We start from the raw sequence: 23,098 nt of genomic DNA, 5'->3' as shown, positions 1-23,098 counted from the left end.
GTTTATTATTTAACCTATAAGTTCCTGTTTTATCCCCTAATGTTTCACATAATTACTCACTAGCAAGATGAGAAGTTGAGGAAGTTACAATACATTTTGATCATTACGTTTGTGTTAACAGAACGCACAGCAAATGCATTAAAGGATCACCGTGCAGGTGACAGAACACACTTTGCTCTTGGCAGGGCAGTGGATGTTTAAAGGGAAAGTGGAAGGAATTCTCTCTTGGGCTCCTCGGGCCACAAGCCTGGCAAAGGACCAGAGGTCTGAAGGATGTGTAGTGGCCACTGTCCTCCTGGCAGAGGGACCTCTGAGACCCCCAGTCACTGTCTACCTCTGAGACAGGGCAGGGGGAAGCAGTCAGCATCAGTCCCCCGACCCTGCTGCCTTTCAGTCTCCCCAGCATCCTCTGCAGAGGGGTCCTGCCCTGTCGCTGGTGCATTTTAACCCTGTGACGTCACCACACATGCAGTCATCAGATCCAGAAACTACCAGTTACCACAGAGTCTCCTTCCTCACAGCCAACTTTACCTTGTAAATATTAACTCCCTCTTCCTGCCTTGATCTCACTGCCCCACTCCAGGCCCTCATCGCCTCTTGCGTGGATTGCTGTGATGTCTGGTGACTGATCTCCTGCCCCAGAACCTCCCCTTAACCTCCACCCTCTGTGCCAGAAGACAGATGGGCCCCTCCTACTGCCCGAGGCATGTCATGGTCTCTGCTTTGATTTTTGCTTGTTGAATGTATTTTTATTTTCAGATTAGTTGCCAACATTTAAACATTGTGTCAGAATTTACATTCTAATCCACATTCCCAGCTTTTCTAGAAACCCAGAAGAGCCGGCCAGGCGAGGCCCATATTCCCACATGGCAACAGTCAGCTCAGGCCGAATGGCAACTGACCCCCTTTCAAGGAGGCAACGTTGTAGAGTTTCACACAGTCCTCACCACTGCCTTCCCTCTGCTCGGACTCATTCCTTCAGTACCTTCTGGGCCCCAGGCATTTGATTTCTAACCCTGTCGAGGCAGCAGTCAGAGAGCACTGACGAAGATGCGTAACGGCCAGCTGCCTCCGCTGCGTTACAGGATCAGATCAGATTCTCCAGCAGGGCCTGCGATGCCTCCATGACCTGGCCGACACCCACCTCGCTCGCCGGCCCTGCGATGGTACCAAACCGGGCTTTCTCCCCGTCAGGAAGGCCCTTCCTACATTTATTCATCTGGCTGTTTTGATTCATTAAAATTCAGCCCAGTGACCTCCTCCAGGAACTTTCCTGAACTTTTTCTACACACCACAGTTCCTGTGCAGGCCTACTTTAACACTTCAGGGCTATAGAAACACATGCCTACGCGTCAACAAGTGCACCTCGAGGGTGGGGACCATCTCCTTCACCTGTGCACCTGACACAAAAACAGGTGCTCAGATTCCATGACTGAGGACATCATAAAGCCGTGACAACAGAAGTTGTCTCATCTTTCTTTCTGTCCTTTCCAAAGGCTTAAGCCTTATCTTAAAACTTAAGAAAAAAGAAAGCCCGAATTATATAAATCATAACTTTCAATCATTTGTGATTCATTTCTGTTCCCTAACTCTTATCTCATATGCACAATTACCTCTAAAGCAGTCCTGGGCCCTAAAAAAAGGAAACGTAGAATGAAAGTAGAAATTATAGGCGACCCCGAGCCCAAGTAACTTTGCCACTGATTTTAGTGACTTCTGGGTGAGCTGTCAGTACCTAGTGATCGGTGGTGCACCTCTGACAGATGAACGACGACTAGCAACGGAGATGGGATCAGATGCTTATTACGTTCTCTAACTGTCCCCCTCTCAGAGGGAAATATCCAGATGAAGTGGAGTTAATTGTGAGATTAACTATGATGTGTCCAAAAAACTCCCCCCCCCAAAATAAATAAAACCAGAGCTCAAAATGTCAAATTTATGATGGAAAAATTAAAAAAAGGATACGCACCATCTCACGTAAGCGAGCGCTCGCAGTGGGAAGTGCAGGACCTTGGATGACAGGACGAGGAGCATCACTGCACAGGCGACCTGAGGAATGGCCACGCCGGCGTAGACCAGGAGCAGGGAGAGGAGCTGCAGCGTCCACGCCAGGAGGGTCCTGCTCCTCTCCTCCACGAGGGGCCCATGCTTGTAACAAACGGTAAAGCTGACACACCCAACTACCAAGACGTAGCCTGTAAAAGCAGAAGAATGTAACAAAATATAACGCTGAACTGAAAAGTTATGGGAAGAAAACCCGGCCGAGCCATGACTTAGAGCTAAGAACATATCAGAAAACCTTCATTTCTGTTTTCTTTCTCCAATGAAGTTGAAAAATGCATTTAGGGCTAGTTATTCCCTCCATGTGAGATATTAGGCTGACTTCTGTAATAATTAAGGATGTATAATAATAAATTATTATAATATTATTAGGTAAGTATCCCTATTTTCTGGTCCAGAGTCCTAGAGGACAAATGTGATCACAGTTGCTTTGGTCAGGAATAAGCCTCAGTGTATGTCACAGTCTGCTACAAAAGCTATTCCTAATTTTTATTTTCTAGTCCCTAAATGAAAATATAATTTTACAGTGGAGGGATTGGGCTGTCACCCTCGTAATCCAGTGCTCAGTTTCTGTATTACCAAAAGAGGGACAGTGAGATATTCTGTGGTGTCTCCTGTTGTGATCCAATGTCACGTGCACATTGCCTCTTACATATTTTGCCAAGTGCTTCATTTGTATGTAAGCAAGCCTCAAGATCTAATTTCCAGCTTATAAAAAATACAGGGGAGAGAGAAACAAATTAAATTATACTACAAAGGAATAATCAGAGAAATCCAGAAAGTGGCACATTCTATAGGACAACTTGGTCTCTTCAGCATATCATTGTGATGGAAAAAAAAAAAACCCAAAACCTGTTATGGATTAAAAGAGACTTACAGGACACAATAGATGCAAAATGTGATTCTGGACTATATCCTACCTTATACAAAACAAGCATCAAGGATGTTTAGGAAATTTGAACATGGCCTGGATAATAGATGATTTTATGTAACTATTCATTTTTTTAGATTTAATAGTTACTTAACTATAGAGGAAAATGCTCTTGCCTTGTAGAGATGCTTAGTGAAGTATTTAAGGAAACACACCATAATAGCAATAATTAACTTTGAAAATACTTTAGCGTAAAAAGAAAAATGGGCTAAGAACATAAAACCTTCAAGTGAAACAAAGAATTGATTGCTTTTGTTCTGGGTGGGTGGACTTATGGGAGAAATTTGGCACTAAGAGGTTAGGAGAAAATTGATTCTCCCATTCTCTATAATTTCCCAAATAAAACACTTTAAAAAGTTGGGTTTTTCTTTTTTGTTTGTTTTTTAAAATAACATCAAACAAGAAGAATAAGTGTCTCTGTTTCTGAAAAGTCAAGTTTTCATTAGTCATTTATATTTAGGATTTCTCACCTTTCATACTGAATAAATTAAGAAAAAGAAATAAAGAGCCACATTTTAGAGAAGTTTTTTCATTACAATTTAGATGTGGTTAGAGCGTAACCACAACTCAAAGGCACATGCAGTCAAAAAGGGCAAATGCTTTTTTGCTCTTTTGATCATTAGTATAGAAAACTAAGAAGGATGTCATACAGAAATAGTCTAAAATGAGAACTAGTGAACTGAAATCACCAACCATTAAAATAAAATATTATTTTTAACAGTTCTTCTCCTTAGTTCAAAATGAAAATTTGGATGCTGGAGAGAAACGTATGTCAAAAGAAGGCCCCTGGCTGTACATCTCAGCTTTACCAATAATAGACCATATTTTTTAAAGCTTTACCTACCTAATATATATATTCTGTTTTCACACCACAGCCACTTCAGATCTTCCATCAGTTGCCACACAACGTAAACTGAAGCAAACCAACAACCAACCATTAGAGCCCAAAAGGTGCTATACTGTGTGTGGAAGAAAATAAATGACACAGTTTTTGGTTCATTCACTCTCATAAAAATAGAAATAAACAAATAAACCCTTTGTATTCAAAACTTCTATATCAAACTGCACTGAAGTCAACTCAAGGCACTCTTCTCGAGTCTTGTTAAAGGTCTGATCCACGCACCGGCAGCTTCGACGTCACCTGGGAGCTTGCTGGGATGCAGACTCTCAGGCCCGCTGAGACTCCTGAATCAGAGTCTGCATTTCAACAGGACCCCTGGGTGACTTGCATGTACATTACAGTTGGAGAAGCACTGTTCTAAAGAATAAATTTATCTCAAAATAGTGCTGGTGTTGCAAGCTTTCATCAGAGTAACTACAACATGAGCATCATGAACTAATATATATGTATCCGCAACTAAGTGCGGCGCATTCTTTTATTGAAGGTGTTTTGGGGGAACTAATAATGATGAAGAAATCCCCAGATGTAGCAATGCTGTTATTCAAGGCCCCAGTGGTTCAGCATCATGACATTCCTCAGCTAAGCCAGGAGAAATTTGCACTCAGCATAGAATAAGCCCCCATAACTCATAAGAAAAACGTATTATCTAGAAAATAAAAGGGTCTCAAAAAAAGTATCACCAAAACTTAATACTTAAGCCTACACATAGTAATAAATAAAAATGGAATCTCTTGGAAAAGATACAATTTAAGCCAGTTTATACAATGTAGAAATACGGTTTGAATTAGGAACTTTCATAATAAACATGAATTAATTTTAATCAATTTTTCATGTTTATGAGATCATGATTTCCATTTTTTTATTCATTTGTACATGGTATACCTACCTTAGGAATGAACTTTTTCACCAGCAACAGGACAAAGACTAATGTCATTAGAATACCTAGCATAGTCCCCGAAGAGTAAAAGAAAACAGGGCTCCTGTCAAGACAAGCAGATAAAAGCCATTTAAATGCCAAGTCGCTCTTTCAGTATTAGAAACATGTTTAACTTGACAGTAGTCATAAAGATTACTAAGAAGAAAAACTCAGATGGCAGCTTTAATTACATCCTATACCCTTAAAAAGTGAAATCTCTACTTGAAATTTATGGTAAATAGCTTGCCACTAACTCGAAACAGAATGTCTGAGTTATCTTCTATGTTTAGAATCTGGTCCAATAATAATTATTGGAGCACCTATCACATAGCAGGCACTTGTCTGAGAGCTTAACATGCTCTCACAACGGTCCTGTGAAACAGCTATCCATGTCTAAATTTTACATGGGAGGAAACTAAGGCGCCAAGAAATTAAAGGCTTTCCCAAGTCAGTATCTGCCAGTTGGAGGATTCAGGCCTGCAGCCCAGCTCCTCTGAGTCCAACCTCTACTCTTCAGGCTATGTAAGCAACATCCAATTTATTAAGACCATGGAGAACATGAAACACACTCTCTTAAGCCATAAGGAAAAACTTGAAAATAAACAATGGCCAGAATAGCAAGTTAAGAAGTAAAATATTATTGGAAAGAAATTCCTTTTTCATGAGAGAAGTTATAAGAAAAAAAGTATCAGGAAAACATGTTAAATTCAACCTTTTGTATCAGAGACACAAATCTAGGAGGTGGTGCAAATGTAAGAGAGAGGAAGGCACCCAGCATCAGAAAACCTGAGTATAAATTTCAGCCCTGGCAAGACTACTCATGTAATGACGGATGTTGGTTTTCTCATTTATAAAATGAGAACAATAATCCAGAGCTCACATAGCTGTTAAGAGAATCAAATCGATTAAAATATTGTATAGGGGCTTCCCTGGTGGTACAGTGGTTAAGAATCCGCCTGCCAATGCAGGGCACACGGGTTCGAGCCCTGGTCTGGGAAGATCCCACATGCCGCGGAGCAACTAAGCCCGTGCACCACAACTACTGAGCCTGTGCTCTAGAGCCCGTGAGCCAAAACTACCGAAGCCCGTGTGCCTCAACTACTGAAGCCTGCCCGCCTGGAGCCTGTGCTCTGCAACAAGAGAAGCCACCGCAATGAGAAGCCCTAGCACCGCAACGAAGAGTAGCCCCCGCTCGCTACAACTAGAGAAGGCCCGCCCGCGCACAGCAACAAGAGACCCAACACAGCCAAAAAATAAATTAATTAATTCAAATAAAATAAATGTATTAAAAAATGTATATTGATATGTAATACAAAATAATGCACGTGAAAGTACTCTGTAACCAGTACATATCATACTATACAAACAAATGTTACTGGTTTTAAAACCCTTCAAACACTGTCTTCAGACCAATTGTTTGCAAAATCTAAAGCAAGACCTACAAACTAGTGTGGAAATATTCAGCACAGGGTCAAAAATGTCCTACTCTTTTTGATTCACAAATTTAAGAAAGTAAAAATGAATACTTACTGACTCAAGGTCTTCGCATAAAAGAAGAGGAAAATGCCTGCCACAAACACAAGGAAGAGTTTGAAATCCACAACTGGAGCAAAGAAGACACAGACACACAACAAACAAAGATTTTGTGTCAATGTAGTGTTAGTCAATTTACTGAAATGTCACTCCAGAAAAACTGATTCCAGAAATCAAGTATAATAAAAACAGACTTACTATTTCGATTCACGCTTACTGTATAGATAAATATCTTCCTGGCAGGCTTCACAGAGAAGCACACAGTCTCCCCATATGGATTGATGGTTATGGTTATATCATTAGACTCCTTTGGTGTCCAAAAGTTATGAATCACACATCTGATAATAGACAGAATGGTTTCTGGATACTGGCAATTATATCTTTCTGTGATATATACGATACTGAGCAGGCCTGAACTGGTAATTTTCACCTGGAAAACAAGAACAAACAAATTCACAAACACAGAAGTTAAAACTTCTTATAAGCTTCTTAAAATCATGAGAAAAGGAGTAAAGAGAGCCCAAGACTGGTTAAGTAAAGAACACTCAGAGGTACTTGGCAATGTTCTGATCCCAGGGACAGACCCAGAGATCTGTGTTTAGTCAACACACACTGGAGCACAGACACTTTTTAAAGTGGATGTTTCTTCCCCTGAGTTGTGGATGATGGAATTCCCTCTTCCAGCAGGTTATTGTGGCCAAGGGACATGTGAAAATGGATGAGACAGAAAATAATAGGTAGCAAACTATTTGGTTATAAACCTAATGAGAATAGGGTTTATATACCTACCACTTCTACTGTGATTGAGAAAAAGCATTTCTATCTTACAGATCAGCTGAGCATATGTGATTCAGGCTTCTCTCACCATGCCCGCTGAAGAAGGATCAGAACCCAACCCCAGGTCCTACTCAAGTCTCACAGCAAAGAACCAACTACAATACTAAGCAGATGATGACAGCCCAGGGATCATTAAAGGACAATTCTGCTGCTGCCTTTGTCCCTGTTTCTCTTCTTTGTCCAAGGATAGGGCAAGCCTGAAAAGGGGAGAGAGAGCACCAGCTCTGAATCTCAGGCATCAGGTGAAATCACCCATTATCTGTCTACCTATGCCCCGATTCTCTTGGATTTTAGCTCCTGGCTCTCTGTTGCTCTCTCTCCAATTCTACTTCCTGTCATATGTCTCTGGGATTAAATATACACAAGATACACACAAAACTCCTTCCAATATCCTGTCCTCTTGGCTCCTTGAACTCCTCCCCTCTTATGCTCCACTCACCTCAGCTAATCATGCCTGCGGCCACACCCTCATCTTGTCAGTCCCAAACTGCAGCCCCCAACACAGGCTGCATGAAATGTACCCCACTAGCTGACCACCACCTCCTATCTTTCCAGCGTGCCCCCCTTAACACCCCGACCCCAGCAAGCATTAACCCCAGCAGGGAGCAAGCACCTTTCCTCTGCTCCTCACCCTTGATGTCCTCAGCCCCTTCTTTTCCAGCAAGTTCCATGATCAATCATTATAAAGCATTCCCTTATATGCACCCTTAACTTGTTTGTACCCCTTGTGCTCTGTCACACTCACTTGCAAAATCCAACCCTCCACCTATTCCACTTTTGCATCTGCACCACCGATCATGCTGGAGAAACTCGCAGTGCTCTCACTTCAAACCCTTGACTGTGAAGCTGAAGCAGGACCGGAAGGCTGCCGGCAATCATACCACACGTTCCTATCCAGTCGCTCGTCCACTCTCTTCAACGATGACCTCACGGCTTCTCCTTCCTCAATACCCCAACGACCCCTCCCTCCCTCACTTCTGGCTGGTGATCCTTCCTACTTCACGGAGAACGGAAGATGTCGGAAGAGAACCGGGAGGGCTCTTATCCCCATATCCACCCACCTGTCAGCATCTGCAGGCACATGCTCTGCTTCTGGCCTGTGCATTTCCGGAGGAAATTTCTGCCACAGAGGAGATTTACATGCTCCATTCTAAAGGCAAGTCCCCAACCTGTGCGCTGGATCCGATCCCCCTCTGCTACTCAAGGACATCCCACCAGTACTTCTTCCCGCTCTACGAGACCATTCCTATCAGCTTACAAACATGCTGGCATTTTTCCCACTTAAAGAAAAACACACAAAACCCTTTTATTGACTCCATTTTCCCCTTCAGCTATCACCCCCTTTCCTCGCTTCCCACTGCAATAAAATTCTTTTAAAAGTTGCCAATACCTGCAGCCTCCGGTTCCTCTCCCCCATTTCTCTCTTTAGCCACTTCGGTCAGGCTTTCATTTCCAACAGGCTGCCCTTGACAAGGTCATCAGTGGCCTCCATGTTGCTAAACCGAGTGGCCAACTCATTGCCAGTCATTCTATCTGATCCGTCAACAGAGGCTGGCGCTGCTGATCACTCCCTCCTCCCTGTCGCACTTCCTGGGGCTCCCTGGGCACCTCCTTTGCTTGTTGCCCCTTCTCTCTCTCCTCTGCTGACCCCTTCCTCCTCCCAGACCTCTTAATATCTGACTGACCCAGGCTCAGTCGCTGGTCCTCTCCTCTTCTCCGCCTAAACTCACTCCTTAGTCCCATGGCTTTAAGCACCATCTATAAATATGCATCACCACTTACTTTTGTAAAAAGAAACACAGGAAAGATATACCAGAAACTAACAAGATTGATTACCTACATGGGTTGGGAGGGAAGGGATGAGGGGGAGTGACACTTCTCTGAGAACACCTTTGTGTAGTTTTGACTTTTGAGCCATATTAATATTGTACATACTAAAAAATAATGATAATAAAATCAACCAGGATGAGGAAAAACTCTGAAATGGAAACAAATAAAAACAAGTGTATTTCAAATGAATAATATAACCATATTGAAGGGGGATGGGTAGGAATGAATTAACCCAAGTAACTTTTGAGCACAATATGTAGACTGTGACCCCTCAAACTGAAGATAAAACACACTGTAAACAAATACTGAGCTCTTGTCACTAGGTTTGTTTTTCACAATGGTATGGCTTAGCAACTCTGAAATTACTCTAGGATTAGGCAAATAAGTCAATATATTGACGATAATTGGAACCAGGTTTCTCACAATCAGAGAAGAGAGTTATAGATATGGAAAGGAGAAAGACTAGAGTGAACCCAGTGGTGTTGGAGAGATCAGAATTCATGGTTTTTGAAGACAGATAGACAGGATGAAAGAAGAAAGAAAGGAAGGAAGAAACAGCCATGTGTATAGAAGTATGGGTGTGTATATACACATATGACAATGATATCCGGTAGTAATGAACACACCTGACACTGAATGCTCCTTGGAAAAATGTATGACTCCAGAGCTGCCTCTAAGAAATTACAGGATAAGCTTGGGAACATCTTGTTTGCCAGAAGGTAAAGAAGTGCTCAAATAATGACAGGCACAAGTTAAAGAACATAAGAGCTAGTTCGAGGGGGCTCCTACTGGCCAAATCTAGGACAATTTGAATTAACAAAACAAATAATAAAAGTAAGGAATTGTAGTCCAGCAAATGAATTGGCAATCCATGAAGCTATATGGATATAAATAAATTGGGGAGGTAAAACTCTTCCTTATAGAAGAATGCCAATGAATGTAGAAGGAATAATGGAATTAGAAAATCACCATTTGATAAACATCGTGATGATAATCGATTCAGGCAAGCATCATCAACAGATAATAAAACTAGGGGGTGAAAGTTTGATGAGGAGTAGAGTATATACATAGTCTCAAATTATCCCCTCAAAATAGTCATTCGTTACAGAGGTGAAAATAGTTATTTTATAGTGGTAAAACTGTAAACTGACAGATAACACCTTAACCAAGTGACCAACGTGGTGTGTATTATCAGTAACAGTACAAAGCAACATCAAGTGCCTATTGATATGATGATGTCCTAGCTCTTCCCTCAGATACCCTGTTGGGTAACTCACATCACTGAGATCTTACTCATGTGTCACCTTTACAATGAGAATGACCCTGACCACTCTTTTTAATACTGCAACTTGCCTCCACCCACCTCATTCCACTTATCTCACTCTACATTTTCTTTTTTTATAGCACTTACTAGTTTTATAATTTTCTTCTCTTTTACATTTATGGCTAACCCCACCCTACCCCCTACCCCCATTCCCAAGAGTGTAAACATCACAGGAGCGGGGATCTATTTTGTTCACTGATGGATCCTAAGAGCCTAGAATAATTCCTGGCACTTAGTAGGTGCTTAATAAATATTCATTAAATGCTGAAGGAAGGAAAAGTGCTAGGCTATTAAGAGTAACTACTATCTTGACCACACCTGGGATCAGAGGTAACTTCAGAATTTCTATAGAGAAGGGTTTGAGATAGCAATTATTTTGGAAAGTAGGCGAGAAGGTATTGTCTTGAGCCATGTCCGAACAGCAAGCACACTGCACTCAGATAGTATATCTACTTGGAGTGGTTGGAGAGGGGCTGATGAAGAGTATGGAGGTTAATGTCCCCTCCCATAGCCCTCCCCCTGAACTATTGTGTGTAATTCCCCAGGCAGCTTTCATACTGATACACAGCTCTATGTCATACAAAAGCTACTTCTACTCTTGAAATAGTACGTTTTAACTCCCTGTTCCTAAGACATAATTTGAAAGTAGGCTCTTACCTGCACAGTTGACCATATATACTTCCATTTCACTTGGGATTTTTGATTGTAGCAGTAACAGTCTGACTGAGACGTTTTAATTAAATCCATTTCCTTCAAAGCTTTACATCTTGGAACTGAGAAACGGAAAAGAGAATATATTTCCTAAATATGTAATTGCCCAGAATCTTATCTTCTTTCTTTTTTAATCACAGGGTTAATGACGGCTGTTTTTATAGTCTATGGCCAGTAAATTCTTCTACGTGGTAATTATAGTCCTTCAGTCTCTCCAATCTAGCAGGAGGCAGACAAAAAGATTACAGTCCAGTACCAAAACTCTTATGACAGATGGAGGGACTGTAAGAGCACAGAGAATAGGCACTTCTTCAATCTTGAAGTAGAGGGCAAGGATTGAGGGAGGCTTCCCAGAAAGGAGGAAACGTGAGTGCAGCACTGAAGCACAGTCAGAGGCAACGAGACAGAAGTCAGGGGGTGGGGTGACAAATGTGTACAGAACCATGGAGATGAGGGAAATCATGGAAGTGCTTCGGCCATTCACGAGGACGGAGTGTAGGGAATACACAGGACATTTCAACACCTGCAGCTAGAGAGCTAGGTGGTTTCTATTACGCTGAGGAGTGTGGACTTCACGCAGAAAGCAGAGCATTGATGGATTTTAGGTAAGTGTCAAAGTCTCAGCAAGACACTGTTGACATTCCAAAGGGTTTAACTGAGTTCAGTGAAGATGTAGGCAGGGTTAAGGCATTAACAACAAGGTACCGTGAAGTTCCCAGGCACCAACAAGAGCAGAAAGCCTTCAACATCCCTAGGCCTGAAAAGGCAAAGGGAGGACCCGTTGTTACTGGAGCCAAGAGTACAGTAGTCTAAGGGAATGCAAACCCTGCCAGAACTTCAGGGGGAGCTCTCTCCTGCCCTTCCATCAGTGCCTCTCATCTGCCAAACCCAATCAGAAGCCAGAGGGCAAAGAAGCCCACAGAGGCCAGCTTCCAGGAACTGAGCAGGGGAGAGCAAGGCAGAGAATGGATCTGTGGGAACAGAGAACACAGTCGTGTCTTAGAAAGAGCATTCTGCAAGCCACACAAAATGTTAGCGGGGAAGAAGACTGAAAGCAGAAGAACTGTGGAGGCTCCCGCAGCAGTCTAAACAAGAAACAAACTAAGTAGGCAGGAGAAAGAACAGATGTAAGAGCACCTAGGAAGTGGAATCAACAGACTCAGAGATTCAGAAATGACCTGATGGTTCTGGTGTGTGGGATAAGGAATACTAGAGAAGAAGCAAAAAAAGGGGAAGAGTTCAATTTTAGAAGTACTGAGTCTTGGTTGGTGGGGCTAGGTGAAGATGGATAGGTCTGTAGCACAGGAGAAGTTTGGCTGGAGACAGATGTAGTACATACATATGTGTGTATGTTCTGTGTAATACACAAAAAATATTTTATATATAGTATGTAATATATAATACAATATAACACAGTATAAAAGAGAGAGAGAGAAGACAGGTGCTGCATTACAGATGGTAAATGTAGTAAATGCCACAAGAAAATTATGAAGTAATGGGGTTCATTTTATTCTGAGGCTGCTGCTATATTTGAATTTAAAATGAAGTGAGATAAAAGTCACAGATGCTTCTGGACCCAGGATAGGGTATCACCACTACGTCTGTCAAATATGAAACAGCAACAGGGAACGTTTATGCGCACATCGAGAAACGGGCCTTATGCCCAAACCCCCGCTCCTCTAAGGAGAGTGTGATCAGCTGTTTCTCCAGAAAAACCTGAAATGAAGCTAGAACAACCTGCTACACCAAAGTTGGGGAAGGATCGGGTAACCAGTAATAACAAGTCGACAATTACATCCATTTAGGGAATAACACTAAGTAAGCCCAGATAGGTCCTGGTCCTGCCTAGAAGCATCCTTAGCATTAAGCTGGAGAAAAGTGAAGAAACAGACACTGTGAATGCCTATCACCTCTGGAAATACAACTGCATAAAAGTTAAGGTTCTCAGGTGGCTGCACAGAGCAGGGAAGTTACACGAGGATCCAGTACCCTCCACTGCGATGCTGTGAAACCATTTAATCTTTACTCTTAACATTGTGATGCATATGTTTTTAAATACACCAAGAAATTTGCAGAGTTTGAGAGTCTGAGATGCAAATATAAGAATCCAGGTTAAGAGGCAGATCTCAAAAAGGCATGAGAAGGAAGCTCTAGAGGCTCTCTTTTAAATATAGGATACAAAAATTAAAAATGCATTCTTTCATGGTCTGTTTATACACAAGGGCAAAAAGGAGAATGCAGAACAGTGTTAACAACACACAAAGCAACAGATGCTGAGGAGCCTTCTTGGGTACATCTGGGACACAAATGACTCCTGGCCACGGGCTGCACAGGGGACAGGGCCCTCCCGGGACCCCAAGGGGCTGCAGCTGGCCGTATGAAAGATGCGTGTCCAAGGAGGCAGTGCGGATCCTGGAAGGGCCTGAGCGACTGCCATGATAACACACCACGCACGTTAAAAGCCCTCAGCTAGAGAGCAGCAGGGGCGGCTCCGGACTCGCCTTCTGGTATCCCATGTCCTGCCTTCCACGGTCCCCTGTGGGCTCTCTAAGCAGGAACAGGGCGAAATCGGGCGGCTGGGGTTGAGAACCTTATGCTGGGAGTCCCCAGCGGAAGAGGGGTTCCTACCTATTGTCGGGGAGGGAGCACACTCTGGGGCTAGGGGCAGGTGAAGAGCGCGAGGTCTATGGTCTGCAGACCCCAGCAGCCCAGACCACCATGAGAACGTTAACTGCAGCCCGTTCTTTCTTCAGGGTTACTCCTAACGCCACACGCGTGCTCACTAGGGGCTTTTCTTGTGGTCTTTCCAGGGTCCCTCCGTGCATCCCCTCTCCTAGAGAGCGTTCCAATACTTCAAGGGCTGAGTCAATTCCCCTAAGTACACGAACTACCCTCTTGTTAGTGGTCTGAGGAAAAACCCTTTGGAGCCTGAGCTTTGCAAACAAATGCTGCCTTCCAGTGAGGTTTTTTTTTTCCATTTTGGTCCTGAGACTGTCTCCTAAATCATTTGATGTCTGTAACTCTTCAGATAAGAGCAAGATGATGCAATTTGGGTAGAGTGCAATAGCTTGAATTTAGGAGTAAATGCTTCTCTGCTGTCCAGGCCGCAGTCTTCTTGCACTTGGGTTACTATAAGGGACTTCTAGCTGGTCTGCTTCCAGAATCGCCCCTACGATGCTCCTCTACAACCTGTTCTCTAATCAGTACAGGGACCTTTTAGAAACATCAACCACAGCACAGCATTTACCTGCTCAAAACCCTCCAATGACTTCTCATCACACCCGTAAGAAAACCCACCCTCCTTTCCTAGGACCTGGGTAACTCTGACCTTTCCTCCTGCTTGGCCTCTCTGGCCACACCACCCATCCTGTCCTCAGGATGCCAAGCCGCCCTTGCCTCAACCTTTCCTACATGCTGTTTCCTCCACCTGCAACTGGCTTTCCCCAGATCTCGGGAGAGCTTGCTCCTTCTGATAGATAACGTATGTATTTGCTCAAAATTCACCTTCTCAGGAAGGCCTTCTCTGACCCCACTGTCTAAAATGGCACACTCCAACCCCTTTCACCCACTTTCTTCTTACTCTGCTTTATTCTCTTCATATTATATATGTATTTTTTAGTTTATACTCTCTTTCCATGAAGTTAGGGACATGGCGTGTTCATTACTGTATCCGTAGCATTTAAATATTTGTCTTTCATGTGTGTGTTGTAATTCGAGAGGATTAGTAGGTTATTTGGGCGTGCACAGCCGACCCAGTGAAAGCCTGGCCAATCTCTGTAAGAGGCTGGCCAGTGCCAGCACTGTAAAAAGGGGTGCACTCTGCTTTTCCCCTTGAAGCAACCTAATGCTGGACACCTGTCCAGCCCATGCCATTGCCATCCCACCCACAGAACCTGCAGGCTACGCCTCCTCCTTACCCTACCCCATCATCAATGTACCCTTAACTAGAGGGCGGAGAGCTGTAACCCTTAATACCCCTTGGGCTGAGAACCCTCTTCTTTCTCCTCACCAGGCAGAAGAGGGCAGAGGGAAGCAAGAGGTGGCGATCAGCGTGTTTTTGTTGTACTCTATGTGGTACATCAGTGTACTCTGTGTAAAGACCTCCCAGTTAGAAGAAAAGAACTTGCTCTGATTCCACCTTGGTCTTCAACCAGATTAAGGAAAGTACAGATAGGGGTACGTTGCCCTGATTCTTTTTTTTTTTAACTTCGGGTTTATTTATTTATTTATTTTTATGGCTGTGTTGGGGCCTCGTCTCTGTGTGAGGGCTTTCTCTAGTTGCGGCAAGCGGAGGCCACTCCTCATCGCGGTGCGCGGGCCTCCCATTATCGTGGCCTCTCTTGTTGCGGAGCACAGGCTCCAGACGCACAGGCTCAGTAATTGTGGCTCACGGGCCCAGTCGCCCCGCGGCATGCGGGACCCTCCCAGACCAGGGCCCGAACCCGTATCCCCCGCGCTGGCAGGCAGATTCCCAACCACTGCGCCACCAGGGAAGCCCATGATTCTTGATACTTATAGAAACACTACTAAAAGCATGTTGCAAACAGCATCTCCCCTGGATTCTCCAGAGCGGCCTCTGGCTTTTGAGGTGAAACTGATGTTGAATTCACACAATACGAGACATTATAGACAAGGTGTCAGCATTTCATGGTGCCCTCTGGTTGCCCTCATTGTTATCACCTGTCTCCTCAGGTGAATGCATCTCAATCAACTCACACAAGAATTCCTAATTATCTAAGGAACTAGAAACTCACAGCCACAAGAAACCACAACCCTAGCTCCAAGGGAGTTCATGTGAATCTTAAGCCATGGGCAACTAGCATAAGACAGTGACTTGGACAATCAAGATTCTTATCGCAGCTGGCCTACTGCCTTCCTAGAGGGAGTCAGATCTTTTAATCTTAGATTGTTTATAAACGTCTTTCCTAGGCCTCTCCTCCCTTCAGTAATCTTCTTCTAGAGACATTTCATTATTCAGCTTCTACTTCCTCTATCTCTGCCTGCGGGTAGGAAACAGAAATTATAGCCAGCTTGACTGCTTAGCTGAACTCTATCACCTGTTCCAGCCCTGACACTGAGGGCTGTGAAGCTGCTGGCAGGTCTGCAGGCGTCCTTTATTCATGCAGTCTCAGTCTTTGCCGGTTCATTCAGCTAGGATTGGAACCTCCTGGTGTCAGATCTGGGCAAATCCAAATATATCACAATATCAACAACATCCCCTCACAAGGCAATCCAGAAAACAAAAGGGAATTTCTAGGGATTCATAAAAATGTAATAATAATCATTCACTTGGTCAGACGAGAACAACACCTGCCTAGGGAGAGCCACTGCTTCCCCCTGGAGCTGAGATATGTCTCCTCCCCAGAGGGTGCTCCCATAACCTAGGCATTCACTTCCTCAAGCCTGATTCAGGTCAGGAGAGGGATCTGCAAGTGTGGGCTATCCCAGCTCTGCCTCATTTCCCAAATACTTAGGAGTATAAGCAGGACCAACCCCGAATGCCATGCTTATTATGGCTACCCCAGCAAGGCCACGGACCGAGCACGGCCCTCCTTAACTACCTGCAGTCCTCGGCAGGCCCTCTTGAACCTTTCAATAAACCTGACTCCTGGAGAACAGTGTATTTCTGGACAGTTGTGCCCAAACTGCTATGACAAAGTGCAATTCTTTACATTACCAAAGGATTTGAGTCAGGGTTACCTTTACCAGTGAAATCCCTTAGTTCATTTAAAATACCACTCAATTTGAAAATATTCAATTAATCTAATGTTAGGACTACATATCATATATAAAAAAAGAGACAACTGCACATCACTTGCTTTAACTGATAAATTAAATTTAAAATTACTCTTTCGTACTACTGTTGTCATTTATGTTTTCCTAAATGTACAAAGATATAATTAAGTTAAAGAGTTTAGTCATAAACTAAATTACCTTTTATTTTAAGGTAAAAATATTCAGTCAAAACTTCAGAAAAGGGCAGGCAGTACTTAAACCTACTTATAGAATATGCTAAAAGTAAAAAGCACATACACTCTTCTAATCTAGCAGATCTTAAACAATCTCCAACATAAAAATATTTCAGCAATGTTCCTTCTGAAAATTTAACCTTACAGGGTCCTTATGGGAAGAAATATCTTCAGATGAAATTATAACTGAATAATAAAATCACTTATTAGACTGCCACTTTCTCCATCTGGCCTACGTAACTGCTTTTCTTTTGGGATAAGGGAGGGAGAATAGTTAAAACAAAAAGCAACAAACCTTAACTCCTTAGAGTTCAAAGGGAGGAAGGATTTTTCTTGGTATTATTTTGTAAATTCAAATTCAAAGTAATTAGCATGTAGTATCCAAGTTACAAAGGATCTTCTCTATTAACCCCAGTTGTTGTTCTTCTAACCTGGCTTGAATATGAATCTTGATTTTCATTTCTCCAAGAATGTGCATAGAGAATGGAACTGCAGCTATCACATGCTAATGCACATTCAGGCCTGATTTTAACTTCAAGTACTGATTTTCTTCTCCATAGATGAATTTGAAAGCTGTGGTTTCAAAGGGCCTATTGCTATGGTTCATTCCTGGGCGTGAACTTCATCTCAGGACATCACATGGTTTCTAGGGACCTCACAAACTATGGGTGACTCTTGTCTTCAAGTTTCTTTTCCTCTCAGCCCGACAACTATCCGCCTGTCCTATATCAACTGCCTCTGACCTTCCTCCAAATAGGGAACCAGAAAGCTGGCTTCAGTCTGGATGTTCTCCATTCCATGGAAGGGTGTGTGTGTGTATTGAAGACAGAAATTTAGAACAGGAAATATCATTTAATCCAAGCTTCTCACATTATAGTTGGGCCCTATTTTTTGAAAAGGAAGTACCAGCTGTTTGAGTTCAGGGTTCCTCATAAAACTGCAGACTTTTAGAGCAGCAATGGGTCTCAGACCCAGTCTAGTCCAGAGGTGTCACTGGCACACCACAGTAACCAGGATGCTTCAAAGTCTCAGTTGTGAAGCCCATCTGGAAGGGCAAGTGTTGCTATAAGGCTACAGAAGTTGCCATTTTCTTAGCTCTGGACTAGAATTTTATCAACTCAGTGGGCATCCTGCCTGTCTCAGGCAGAACAGAAGCATTTATTTATGATTTAACAAAATAAAGAAGTTGACATTGTTAACACTAAATCTGGTAGCATAAAAACCTGAAAAACAATGGGTTCATTGAGGCAAATAAAAGGTAAGGAAATTATTGGAGAACATTCAGTAATAGAACATCTTCATCTTTACTGATGAGAAAACTATGGCCCATAAAGATTACGTGCCTGGACCAACGTAATTCTGCAAGTGGGTGGCTGAATGTAATGACCGAACTAGAGAAATCAAGGTTCTGGATGCTGGTCCAAGGCTACTTACAATTTTCTGGCTGTTGCCATGCTCAGAAACCCTCCTTCTTAGACAGATCTGTGATTTATTTTTTCATCAGTATATACTGGTTACCTCTCTTACTACCAAGCCTTTGTTCCCTCTTTTGTAAAATGGGTATATAAATGGTACCTACCCCATAGGGCTACTACGAGTATTAAATAAGATAATGCGGTTAAAGCACTTTTAACACTGCCTAGCACATAGTAAATACTCAACAAATGTCCATTCAGTGAAAACTGGTATAGAAGAGTCCCCCAAGGCGTACCTCACTGCAAGATACAGAGGAGTTGGTAGCTCCAGCTCAATCTGATAACTGCCTTTATCCTTAGACAAACAGTCCTGATTTTATTGCAGGGGAGCAGCTATGCCCAGCTAAAAGCCCACACTTGGTTGCCTCCCTTGCAACCAAAGGGGGGCAATGAGATGAAGAGAAGTTAGTGGACAGGGATTCCAGGAAATCTTTTAAAAATAGTGAAAACAGTGAAAAAGTTAAGCTCATAGCAAATTAGTAGCAGCTGTGGAGTTAGAACTCCTGCCTTGCCCCACTCCAGACAGCCCATAACAACACTATGAACAGCTACCATTTCTTGTTTCCTTTGTACCAGGCACACGTTAAACATCACAGTAATCCTGTGAAATATTATTATCCGTGTTTTACATGCGACCAGTAGTAGAATGACTCACTCAAGGTCACAGAGCTAGTAAGAGCAGGGAAATTTCAGTCCAATTCTAAAGCCAAAGCTTTTACCTTCTCTAGTCTTGAGTCCAAAGTTTTAGCTAGATAAATAATAATATTTTCAACCTAAGTTGATGTATACACATGCCCTGTGTTGAAAGTCGGGAGACTAGGATCATCTGTACAGTGACTATCTGTGTGTCCTTGGGCTAATCAAAACTTCTCTGGGCTTCGGTTGCTTCCGTAAAACGAGGGAACTGTGCCAGAATGAACTCTGCAGTTGCTTCTAATCCTAAAATTATAGTGTCCAAGTGCCAGCAGAGACCAGGGAACCCCAAGCAGACGGTAAGGGAGGCCGCGCCCGCGGAGGGAGCCTTAAGCCCGGCAGCGAAACAGCTCCCCGCGCCCCGCCGCCGGGGGAAAGGAGAGCTTGGTCCATCACCGGGGAGCTGGGCGAGACGGGGGAAGGGGGCGAGGAGGGGGGGACTAGGGAGCGGGGGAGCCGAGGAGCGTGCGCGCGCTCGCCGCCCGTGCCCGCGGTTACCTGACAACGCCGCCTCGTTCTCCTCGCCGCGCACCGCGCCCGCCTGCAGCACGGCCAGCGGCGGCAGCCAGAGGAGCAGCCAGCACGTCCCCGGGGGCGGCCGCATCCCGCCAGGGGGTCAGCTCCGCGCTGCCCAGCGGCGGGACGAGCCCTGGGGGGCCCGCTCGGCCGAGAGTAGCGGAAATGGCGCGGGGCCCAGAAGGAGACCAGGGGTCGGTGCGGCCTGCTCGCGGGAACGCGGAGGTCCCGCCCCCGGCGGAGGAAGAATCCGGCCGCCGCCGCCGCCCCGCTCGCGCCCTGTCCCTCCCTGTCCCGCCCCTCCCGCCTCCGGGGCCCTCCGGGCTCCGCCCCGTCTCACCCTGGAGGGTGTGGGGAGGAGGAGACCCTTCGTCTGTGAATTGTACCTAAAACTGCCCTGACCCGTGACTGTGGGGTTTTAGGGCTCAGTTGTCAGGGCTTCTGAGAGTCATACCCCAGGAAGGCGAAGTCCCTTCAGCAACCCTCTTATTTAGAAATAAAAATCAGTTTATTTTTCCTTTTTGTTTCTCATTTTCCTTTTTGTTTGTAACAACAGATTGGCAATTTGGTTGCTTAAATAGCATTGACTTTTCACATTTCAGTATAAAGAGCATGTAAAACGTTCCCTCACCAATATATCCCTTAAAATTAGCGTGTGTGTGTGTGTGTGTGTGTGTGTGTGTGTGTTTAAAAAGATGTAGAAAACAGGTTGGTGGTTGCCAGGGTTGGGGGAGGTGGGGGAACTGGGTGAAGGTGGTCAAAAGGTGCAAACTTCTGCCAGTTATACGATAAATAAGTTCTGGGGATGTAATGGTGACTAAAGTTAACAGTACTGTAACGAATATTTGAAAATTGCTAAGAGTTGATCTTAAAAGTTCTCGTCATTAAAAAAAATGTGTAACTGTGAGGAAAAGGATGTTAAATAAATTTATTATATGTGCAATATATACATATATCAAATCATTGTGTTGTACCCCTAAAACAAATACAGTGTTATATGTCAATCGTATCTCAATAAAACTGGAAAAATATCTTGAGTGGTTTTAATATCGATAATGAGTATAGAGCTTGTAGTCTTAAACACTATTATACTGTACTTTTTTTTGTTTTTTTAAGGCCCAGACCCTCCTCAGGCCTTGGAAACCCATTAACGTGATTCAATATTTCCTACTAAACACTCGGTAGAACAAAAGGTCATTTCCTCTTTTCTAATTTTGGGCTTCTGCTAAGGTACTTCAGAGAAGCCAGTTGTAACAGAAATCATCCTCTAAAAATAGCTTAGCCTCATTTTCCCCAGAGGTCTGAGTAGAACTCACTAGACTTTCCCTGGCTTCAAAGTTAGGTTTAACCAACTGCCTTCAAACCCCTGGTGCCATGTGCACACCCATATATGGCTTTTCGAAAGTTCAGAAATCTCCTTGTAAAGGACTCCTGGGGAGGATGATTTTTACAGATAAACTGTTATTACTTGAACTCGACCTTGTCTGACCCTGCAGACTGTCTCCAGAGAAATAGCAGAGACCCTGACCCCACTTGCCTCTTGCCCATTTTTTTTCCCTAACCATATTCATTTTGATTTAGTTTAATTTTGAGTGGCACTATGAAACGTGACTAAAAGAAACAGGTATATTCTTTTTTTTTTTTAATAGGTATATTCTTGAACGACAAGTGTGTTTTCCTACAGCTGTATCAGGTAGAGGAATAAAAGGACAAGAAGTAGTGTATTAAATTAATATTTAAAGTGCTATTCATGTAGCATACCCTTAATAAATATCTTTAGCTTCTTAGTAAAGAAGCTAACTCAAAACACCACATTCCTCTTTATAGGATAGCAATAATTTTTTTTCCAGAGATAACAGACTCTTAGGAGGTGATAATTTTGTCACTGGGGGACCATGATGAAATCTGACCTAACCTCCCCAAACCTTTCTCTCATATGAAAACCTCTCATATGAAAATAGATAAGCTTTGTGGTGACAATGCAATGAGAAGAAGGGAAAAAAGACAGCAAAGAACCGTGGTGAAAGAAATAGAAGAAGACAGAATAAGGAGAGTGGTCAGATTTAGGAAGGCTCATAGGTCCTTTGACACATCATGGAACACTGCTTCCTTCTCACGAGGAGCAGATGGGATTAACAATCTGTGATTAGTGCAGTCTATTGTCTTTTTTGTTGTTGTTTTTTTAATTTAATTTTTTTTAATCAGTCATCAATTTTATACACATCAGTGTATACATGTCAATCCCAATAGCCGAATTCAGCTCACCACCAGCCCCACCCCACCGTGGTTTTCCCCCCTTGGTGTCCATATGTTTGTTCTCTACATCTGTGTCTCAACTTCTGCCCTGCAAACCGGTTCATCTGTACCATTTTTCTAGGTTCCACATACATGCGTTAATATACGATATTTGTTTTTCTCTTTCTGATTTACTTCACTGTATGACAGTCTCTAGATCCATCCACGTCTCAGCAAATGACTCAATTTCGTTCCTTTTTATGGCTGAGTAATATTCCATTGTATATATGTACCACAATTTCTTTATCCATTCATCTGTCGATGGGCATTTAGGTTGCTTCCATGACCTGGCTATTGTAACTAGTGCTGCAATGAACATTGGGGTGCATGTGTCTTTTTGAATTACAGTTTTCTCTGGGTATATGCCCAGTAGTGGGATTGCTGGATCATATGGTAATTCTATTTTTAGTTTTTTAAGGAACCTCCATATTGTTCTCCATAGTGGCTGTATCAATTTACATTCCCACCAACAGTGCAAGAGGGTTCCCTTTTCTCCACACCCTCTCCAGCATTTGTTGTTTGTAGATTTTCTGATGATGCCCATTCTAACTGGTGTGAGGTGATACCTCATTGTAGTTTTGATTTGCATTTCTCTAATAATTAGTGATGTTGAGCATCTTTTCATGTGCTTCTTGGCCATCTGTATGTCTTCTTTGGAGAAATGTCTATTTTGGTCTTCTGCCCATTTTTGGTTTGGGTTGTTTGTTTCTTTAATATTGAGCTGAATGAGCTGTTTATATATTTTGGAGATTAATCCTTTGTCCATTGATTCGTTTGCAAATATTTTCTCCCATTCTGAGGGTTGTCTTTTCGTCTTGTTTATGATTTCCTTTGCTGTGCAAAAGCTTTGAAGTTTCATTAGGTCCCATTTGTTTATTTTTGTTTTTATTTCCATTACTCTAGGAGGTGGATCAAAAAAGATCTTGCTGTGATTTATGTCAAAGAGTGTTCTTCCTATGTTTTCCTCTAAGAGTTTTATAGTGTCCGGTCTTACATTTAGGTCTCAAATCCATTTTGAGTTTATTTTTGTGTATGGTGTTAGGGAGTATTCTAATTTCATTCTTTTACATGTAGCTGTCCAGTTTTGCCAGCATCACTTATTGAAG

At 43.1% G+C, this 23,098-nt stretch overlaps 1 protein-coding gene across 4 annotated transcripts in view; it reads right to left on the bottom strand.

Annotated features, from left to right (window-relative positions):
* The window catches only part of NEMP2 (nuclear envelope integral membrane protein 2), a 34,753-nt gene extending 14,813 nt beyond the window's left edge, over positions 1–19,940 (bottom strand). For 3 of the 4 annotated variants that reach the window (XR_011074135.1, XM_068544778.1, XM_068544776.1), the window contains exons 1-7: positions 19,680–19,940; positions 10,991–11,106; positions 6,541–6,772; positions 6,340–6,412; positions 4,780–4,873; positions 3,837–3,951; positions 1,970–2,195 (exon numbers count right to left, since the gene is read on the bottom strand). Coding sequence is in view for 3 of the 4 variants with exons in the window: in XM_068544778.1 (XP_068400879.1) it covers positions 1,970–2,195; positions 3,837–3,951; positions 4,780–4,873; positions 6,340–6,412; positions 6,541–6,772; positions 10,991–11,106; positions 19,680–19,785 (962 nt within the window). In the remaining variant the exon portion in view is untranslated. The remainder of the gene's footprint in view (positions 1–1,969; positions 2,196–3,836; positions 3,952–4,779; positions 4,874–6,339; positions 6,413–6,540; positions 6,773–10,990; positions 11,107–19,679) is intronic. The other variant, XM_068544777.1, reaches the window with a different exon arrangement.
* Positions 19,941–23,098: the final 3,158 nt, after the last annotated feature.

This window comes from Eschrichtius robustus, chromosome 5 (genome assembly GCF_028021215.1).
Source record: "Eschrichtius robustus isolate mEscRob2 chromosome 5, mEscRob2.pri, whole genome shotgun sequence".
Taxonomy (NCBI): domain Eukaryota; kingdom Metazoa; phylum Chordata; class Mammalia; order Artiodactyla; family Eschrichtiidae; genus Eschrichtius; species Eschrichtius robustus.
This window is presented reverse-complemented; position numbering and strand designations above follow the sequence as displayed.